At 43.8% G+C, this 8,977-nt stretch overlaps 1 protein-coding gene across 1 annotated transcript in view; it reads left to right on the top strand.

The window, feature by feature from the left end:
• The window catches only part of LCA5L (Leber congenital amaurosis 5-like), a 26,036-nt gene extending 18,978 nt beyond the window's left edge, over nt 1-7,058 (top strand). The window contains exons 6-8 of the mRNA XM_010834952.1: nt 715-821; nt 987-1,104; nt 6,315-7,058. Coding sequence (XP_010833254.1) covers nt 715-821; nt 987-1,104; nt 6,315-7,045 — 956 coding nt within the window. The 3' untranslated portion in view covers nt 7,046-7,058. The remainder of the gene's footprint in view (nt 1-714; nt 822-986; nt 1,105-6,314) is intronic.
• Nucleotides 7,059-8,977: the final 1,919 nt, after the last annotated feature.

Here is an 8,977-nt window from a genome sequence, read left to right on the forward strand (position 1 = left end):
GATAGCAGCCATTCTGACTGGCATGAAATGGTACCTCATAGTGGTTTTGATTTGCACTTCTCTGATAATGATGATGTTGAGCATCTTTTCATGTGTTTGTTAGCCATCTGTATGTCTTCTTTGGAGAAATGTCTATTTAGTTCTTTGGCCCATTTTTTGATTGTGTTTACTTTTCAGGGCAACAATCTCTTTGCTTTTGGTTTATAATCCAGAATAACAGCCAGCAGAGATGATAAAATCAAACATGGGGTTATTTAAATAGGATAAAACCTCTGAGGAAAGTGGCTACCAGATTTAGAAGTCATGAACTTTAGCATGGGCGATCTAACCATTGATAACCAAGAGCTCTGACGCAGGAGACATGGTGGTGCCCCTCTCGCAACTGCAGAACTATGCTCCTGAACCTCTCCTGCCAGCAGGGGCCGCTGTGTCCTCCCAGAGCAAGGCCCACCCATCCTCATGCCTGCTTGTATGGGTACCACTGTGATACCCATAACCTCCACGGCCCAAAACAGGACAAAAATGCTGACGTGGTAGAGGAGAAAGTGAAACTGGCAAATGTTTGATATTTACTGAACATCTTTAGAAAATGTCTAGTATACTTTGTTTCGTTATTACATTACCAACTTCAGTTGTTATTTTCTATTTAAAATCAACATTGCTTCCAAATGCAAGCTATGCTTCTTACATATATTGAATATACCTGTTCTGTAGTTTCTTCAACGAAGTCAGTACAAGCAGACAGGAAAAGTTTTCCATTTATAAGTATGCGACACCAGGAAACCCAAAAATCGGAAGATGTTGCGTCTTGGACAACTAAGGTACAGCAAATTTGAGTTCTTGAAGTGTCTAATTACACATACTTTTGCAAACATAGGCTTTACACACTCGTTCTATACAAAAAGTAGTTGTAGTCATCAAATAAAGCACAATTTAAAATTATCTCTACCACCAAAAAATATTTTTTGCCACTTTTCTAATTATAGAGCAAAAAGACAACAGCAAACAATGGTCATAAAGAAAAATCTATTGAAATAATCCATGCAATGCCTCCCTGTATCACCAAACTACCAAACCAAGAGGATTCCAAGAGAAAATATGAAGGTAATTTTAACAACTAGTAAAAGTCTCCTTTACACTTTGTTTTTTTAAGTTGTGAATTACTCACTGTGTGTGTGTTTAAAAGTATACATAAAACAGATGTGTTCAGTTGAGAGAACCGTTATAAACACCTGCATAGCCACTACCTTGTTTAAGAAACAGAACATGAGCATCCCCTGGGACACCCTGTGGGCCCTTCATAACCATAACGTTCTTGCCCTGCCCCATCACCACCACCAAAAGCAACCTTGACATTCCATTTTCTGCCACAGCTCCCAAACCTGTGTGTATCCTAAACAACATATTCACTTTTGAAAAACTGAGTCTCAAACCCAAACCCAGCTGAATTAAGGAAAGCACCGCCCCTGAAGAAGATTCCAGAGCAGGCAGGCTGGACACAAACTGGCTGCAGCTTCCCTGAGGGCACAGGGCCTGGCCAGGGTCAAGGTTACTCACAGTCCTGGGGGATGGGGACCCATAAGAGCCAGACACGTGGCAGGGTTGCTCTGCTGGTGCAGGGAGAGGCCCTGTGCACTGGGCTCTGGAGCATTCTCAGCCCACCCAGGCTGCAGACACCACAGGGGGAGGGACGCCTCCACCAGGCTGTGGGCCAGTCAGGATGGACCAAGGACGCTAGAGGCTGGGGAGTTAGCTAGCAGAGTCTTGGTGATGCCAGCCCTTAAGGTTTAAGCCCTTGGCGTCAGGCCTGGTGGGGCCCTTTGCCTCTGTGGTCCAGGGCACAAGGTCACAACCCTTCCTGCTGGTTCCTCCCCCCTTCTCCCCCTCCTCCCTGTGTCCTTCTGTAATGAATGCCATCCTGGACAAGGAGCAAAACCTCTACTGGCTTTTTGAGAAACAGGTGCACATTAGGCAACCCTGTGCACCTTTCCCTGGGGATGTCATGGTTCTACCCTAAACTTGGTTAGTAATGGACTGGCAAGAAAATTCTAGGCTGAAGATCATTTTCCTTCAGACTGTTGAAGACACTCCCCCATTGTTTCCATGTTAAATTATTGATATAGGGGCATCTGGGGACCCTCCACCCAGCTGGGCAAGCACAACCCCCTGGAAAGAGCAGCCATGGGAAAGACCTCCCAGGGGGGCCTCAGGGCCTCGGGCAGTGGGCCTGGAGAGGCCACATCTTAGCTGTGGGGCCCAAGTGGCTTTATTTTCCTTTTGTACTGTTTATTTAGTTGGCCATGCCAGGTCTTAGTGGCAGTATGTCCAACTCTTTGTGACCGCAATGGACTATAGCCTTCCAGGCTCCTCTGTCCATAGGATTCTCCAGGCAAGAACACTGCAGTGAGTTGCCATTTCCTTCTCAAGGGGATCTTTCTGACCCAAGGATCAAACCTCGGTCCCCTGCTTTGCAAGCATATTCTGAGCCACCAGGAAAGCTTTATTTTCTTTTTGTAATGTTTATTTATTTGGGTGGGCTGGGTCTTAGTTGCGACATGTAGGATCTAGTTTCCTGACCAGGAATCAAACCCAGGCCTCCTGCATTGGGAGTGCAAAATCTTAGCCACTGGACCACCAGGGAAGTCCCCAAATGACCTTGCTGCTGCTGCTGCTGCTAAGTCGCTTCAGTCGTGCCCGATTCTGTGCGACCCCATAGTTGGCAGCCCACCAGGCTCCCCCGTCCCAGAATGAAGTTTAAACAACCCCCAGGTCTGGCTGCACCACCTGGAAAGCCACTGCTCCAGTGCAGTAAATACTGGTATTGTTTACGTTTTCCACCTGTTTTTAGTCCATTTTGGTAATGGCTCAGAAGATAAAGTATCCGCCTGTACTGGTATTGTTCATGCTTTCCGCCTGTTTTTAGTCCATTTGATAATGGCTCAGAAGATAAAGTATCCGCCTGTACTGGTATTGTTCACGTTTTCCGCCTGTTTTTTAGTCCATTTGGTAATGGCTCAGAAGATAAAGTATCCGTCTGTAATGCAGGAGACCTGAGTTCAATCTCTGGGTTGGGAAGATCCCCTGGAGAAGGAAATGGTAACCTGCCCGCTCCAGCCCCGGCTGATCCAGGGAATTCGAACGGGAGACGGCGTCAGCGAGTACACTGGCTTTAATTAAATATTAATCAAAGATATAAAGAGTAATAGAATAAGGATAGCTCAGTAGGAAAATTTAGTGGAGGAAAGAGGCTGAGTAACTTGGTTTATGCGGAAAACCAATAAAACTTCAAGACAAGAAGTTTGCACCACTTACGTAGGCCACAGGCGTCCTTCCGTTCTCCTGTGGGAGAGGAGACACTGAGGCCTCCCCGGATGGATCTTAGAAGCCCAGGCAAAATTAGTAAGCTTGGTGGGGCTCCGCTTTCCAGATGGGAACTCAGCCAGAGGTTGAAAGAAAGAATGACATGGGGAGACCAAGCTTTGGTGAGCAAGGCCCGTAGCTTTATTTTCAACAGGGGCTTTTATACCATAAGTTGTACATAGAGGATAATAGAGGGTGTGAAATCATGCAAAGTCAGCAGTCTTTGATCCTTATCAAAACCAGGGTTTCTTTTCTGCAAACTTATCATATACAAATGGTTTAGGTGATTTACATCATCTTCTGGCCAGAAGGCCTATTAACATTTTATGACTCTTACAAAGGTTTGTCAACCATAAGGCTTATTTTCTCTAAGAGTAATTATTTTAAAGTTTGGCGCCATCCTCCGAAGGTGTTAGATAAAGTTGAATTCCTATAGGGCAGAGGTGCAGTGGGTTTACAACAAAGGAAAGAATTTATTACCTTAAGGGTCTAAAGTTGCTAACACCAAGGCCACTACTTATTTTTTCTACATACCAACTATATTAATTAATATACATTCAAGGATACAATACAGGGGATGTGGAAACTTGGCAGCAAGCATTGGCTCATCAATGAAATCTTCTACTAGTTTTATTCTGACAGCTTCTAACTCTCCGAGAGGCTCTAAGCTATTTGAATATCTTAAGCTTCCCGTGCCTCTCACGGTTGGGAGACTGTAAACTATCATATGCATAGCTGTAGGAGTCCGGGTAAACTTGTCAGGCAAGTTAGAGAGCCATCTGACGGGTTTGGATTTAAACACTCCTATTATGCCCAGGAACTTTATTAACTGGAGCTGTAAGTTAACCCTTTATCAGAGAGAGCAAGATGGTGGTGGGGGACAGCCCCCCGTAAAGTCAGAGGTGAGAGCACAAAGCAGTAAAGTAGGCAGACTCTGGTTTTGGGGGTAGATGCTCGAGAATATCCAGGGGAACTCCTGAGGCTCGATCCCGCCTTTGCGTATGCCGAGCCTCCTTCCTCATGACCTTTGCAATGGACGGAGTTCCTCACGCTGGCTCCTGGCAGTAACCCACTCCAGTGTTCTTGCCTGGAGAATCCCATGGACAGAGGAGCCTGGTGGGCTACAGTCCATGGGGTTACAAAGAGTCAGACACCACTGAACAACTAACACACACACATATTGTCCTAGAAATTTTCTTCATTTGCTTGACAAATATTTTCTGAGCATATACTGTGTGTCTGGGACTGTTCCAAATACTGGGGGAAAATGCCGCGCCCTCGGGATCCTGTGCCCTTGGGGAGATCGGCAGTGACGAAGGGCAATGGGTATGAAAAAGAGGGTCCAGACTAAGGAGGGGGTGGTGAGGGGGGGTGGAGGGAAGGACGAGGTTGAGTCCAGACAGCTCAGGAGAGACCAGTAAGGACATGACCTACTCCTGGCACAGAATGTCCTAGGGATACCAGGGCCAGAGGAGGAGTCATACAAAGGCTGTGGCCTCCAGGAAGGTCCCCAGGAGCTGGAACCAGCTGGAGCAAAGGAGGGAGCAGACCCACTTCTGCTCCAGAAGGAGGCCAGGAGCGGGCAGGGGAGGCAGGGGAAAACAAGCATGTTCCCCCCGTGGTCTCAAATGTTAACATTCTCATCAGGTGTTATAGGGCATAACATTAGCAGTTATTTACAAGTCATTATATGTTTGACTAGCTTCTAGGCTCACCGTTAATTCTTGAAACATACTACTTTCTCCTCCTAGTATTTTTTTTTCATTTTCCTAGAGTGTAGGTAAATTATTTTATTCAAGAATTTATTCCCATGAGAAAACATTTCAACTCTCTGCATACCCAACTGTGTCCCCATTCTCCCTCACAAACAATGGCCTCGCTGAGTGGCTGGCAGGGAGTGATGCTGTTTCCTCAGAACCCATGCAGGTCTGGTCCTGGGACAAGCAGAGGGCTGCACAGAGGACTTCCTGGGTGCCTGGGGAAGAAGCAGCAGAGGAAAGAGCATCTCTACACTCGACGGTGTTCTGCAGTTGTCTCTTCTGTCAGCACATGCTACCTTCTCCTTCTCTATAATTACTGCCCAGATTGCACAGCCCCACGTGTTCTTGGGGGCTTCCCAGGTGGCACTAATGGTAAAGAATATGTCTGCCAATGTCAATGCAGGAAACATAAGAGACTGGGTTTGGTCCCTGGGTTGGGAACATCCCCTGGAGTAGGAAATGGCAACCGACTTCAGCATTCTTGCCTGGAAAATCCCATGGATGGAGGAGCCTGGGGGTCTACAGTTCTTGGGTCCTAAAGAGTTAGACACGACTGAAGAGACTTAGCATGCATGCACTTGCTCTAATTGATTCAACCAGGACTCCTTCCAGGGATATTCAGGATGTTTCACTCTTACTAAATCAGGCTACAGTGAACATCCTTAGACACACTTTTGTATATTTTGGTAGGCTTTGGTTCTAAAAGGGAAGTTGTTGGGTCTAAGGGCATGCTCACCTAAAATTTTGATAGATATTTCCAAATCACCATCCAAACTACCTACCATCTTACTCATCCACCAATGGGGAACAAAAGTTTCCATTTCCCCATATTCTCACCAGTTCTGAAAATTACTTGCCAATTGGATGAGTGAAAAATACTCTCATTGTTTTTTAACTGGCACAACCTAGCTGGTGATGTTGAACATCTGTTATAATATATTGGCAAAGTTTATGAGCATCATTTTCTTTTGGCTTCATACTTTTCACTTACCTGGTATGTTCTAAAAAGTATAACATCTCAGACTTGCTAATAGCACCTTTCCCTGTATTCTAGGGTTGTATGCATTACTTTTATTTCCTCTTTGTCATTTTAATGTGCTTGTCAGGAGGTGTAAATAAGAGTGCTCAACATGCCATCTTGAAACAAATCTATTAATTTTAAAGATCAATAAATTGACCATTTTTCTACTACAGATTTATCCAAGGAAGAACAACATTTGGAAGCACAACCATCTCTGAAGAATACTGGACAACAGAGATACAGAACAGAAAATCAAGAAAAGAAGATCACTTTAGTGAAAGAAGAACAGGAACTACCACCAAAAAGAATTGAAGTAATCCATCCCGAAGGGGAAGGTGGTCAGGAAGATGATACAGAAAAATACAAGTTTAAAAGAAGTCCAGAAATCAGTGACATGGGTGATATGCCAGATAAAAATGCTGCTCCACATATCAAAATACCCTTCAGACAAAGAAAGCATTATTCATTCACGGAAGCAATCGAAAACCTGCATCACGGGCTTCCCGCCTCAGGTGGGCCGGCCAACGCAGGCAGCACGAGGTACCCTCATAGCACAGGCAAGCACCACAGTCACTCGGAAGAAATGAAGCTGGAGCATCCTGCCATCGCCTACGAACCCTCCTTCGCTAAATCTTACAGAACAAAGGCAAAAGACACAACTTTCAGGGAGAAGAAAAGCAATCTAATGGAGGAACTTTTTGGATCAGACTATGTCTTAAAAAACAACCAAACAAGTACTACTGTTATGAAAGAGCCCGAGGAGACTTTGCAGAGTACAAAGATACATCATCTACCCACTAGCCAGGCGTCCGCCAGCAATGCTTTTGGAGATTCTGGAGTAACTGTAGTAAATTCTATTAAGTCATCTTCACCCACAGAAGGAAAGAGAAAGATAATTATTTAAATATAATCAGTATCCTAACCCATTCTGGCTTTATGGGCCTTTAGTCTTGTAACTTTAATGTGTGTGTTTTCAATACTTAAACTGATTTTTAAAAATTAAGGTTTTGTTTTATTTCTAATCTAATTTTAAAAGTCCATTGTATATTAGCCAATTACATTTCAAATACAAAATTACATCTTTTTTCCTACAACTGAAACATGTCCACTATCGTTTGGAAGACTAATTCATTATATTATTTCAATATTCCATAGGGCTCCATAGCTAATAAGTCTAAGTTAGTCAACCCAAAACATACACATCTCATACCTGTCAGAACCTTATCAGGAATCAGACTGCATTGTAACTTAAAAACATGGAAGCAGCTCTGAAAGAGAATATAAGAAATCTCTCTTTTTTTTTTTAAAGAAAAGACAAAAAAGCACATTGATTACCAAGCTTGGTTTTATGAAAATTATTTTTGAGCATCTCTTATTCAGGTAAACTGGGTATCCAGTATCCTGCCCTGGTTGTTAACACTTTCCTCAAGTACACCCAAGAGTCCATATTTTTTATTTATATGTGTTGAATACCTGTAACTTAACCCTTTTTCTATCAATCTTTAACAGTATATTGTAATAATTAGTGTCCACTGGGTTAGCTGCTCAGTCCTAATGAATATATTGATTATACTTAGAATATTTTATATTAGGACTGTACAGAGGAGACTGTACTCCCAATGTTAATTAACTTACCTTCATTCATAATATCAGTTCAGTTCAATTCAGTTGCTCAATCATGTCCAACTCTTTGTGACCCCGTGGACTGCAACACGCCGGCCTCCCTGTCCATTACCAACTCCTGGAGTTTACTGAAACTCATGTCCATTGAGTCAGTGATGCCATCCAACCATCTCATCCTCTGTCATCTCCTTCTCCTCCTGCCTTCTTTCCCAGCATCAGGGTCTTTTCCAATGAGTCAGTTCTTTGCATCAGGTGTCCAAAGGATTGGAGTTTTTAGCTTCAACATCAGTCCTTCCAATGAATAGTCAGGACTGATTTCCTTTAGGATGGACTGGTTGGATCTCCTTGTTCTTCTCCAACACCACTATTCAAAAGCATCAATTCTTCGGCACTCAGCTTTCTTTATAGTCCAACTCTCATATCCATACTACTGGAAAAACCATAGCCTTGACTAGATGGACCTTTGTTGCCAAAGTATTGTATGTATAAGGGTAACTTATTTTCCACCCTTATGGCAGAAAGTGAAGAGGAACTAAAAAGCCTCTTGGTGAAATTGAAAGAGGAGAGTGAAAAAGTTGGCTTAAAGCTCAACATTCAGAAAATGAAGATCATGGTATCCAGTCCCATCACTCCATGAGAAATAGATGGGGAAACAGTGGAAACAGTGTCAGACTTTATTTCTGAGGGCTCCCAAATCACTGCAGATGGTGACTTCAGCCATAAAATTAAAAGATGCTTACTCCTTGGAAGGAAATTTATGACCAACCTAGATAGCATATTCAAAAGCAGAGACATTACTTTGCCAACAAAGGTCCGTCTAGTCAAGGCTGTGGTTTTTCCTGTGGTCATGTATGGATGTGAGAGTTGGACTGTGAAGAAGGCTGAGCACCAAAGAATTGATGCTTTTGAACTGTGGTGTTGGAGAAGATTTTTGAGAGTTCCTTGGACTGCAAGGAGATCCAACCAGTCCATTCTAAAGGAGATCAGCCCTGGGATTTCTTTGGAAGGAATGATGCTAAAGCTGAAACTCCAGTACTTTGGCCACCTCATGGGAAGAGTTGACTCATTGGAAAAGACTCTGATGCTGGGAGGGATTGGGGGCAAGAGGAGAAGGAGACGACAGAGGATGAGATGGCTAGATGGCATCACCGACTCGATGGACATGAGTCTGAGTGAACTCCGGGAGTTGGTGATGGACAGGGAGGCCTGCCAT

Source organism: Bison bison, unplaced genomic scaffold (genome assembly GCF_000754665.1).
Source record: "Bison bison bison isolate TAMUID 2011002044 unplaced genomic scaffold, Bison_UMD1.0 scf7180017864037, whole genome shotgun sequence".
In the NCBI taxonomy this organism is placed as follows: domain Eukaryota; kingdom Metazoa; phylum Chordata; class Mammalia; order Artiodactyla; family Bovidae; genus Bison; species Bison bison.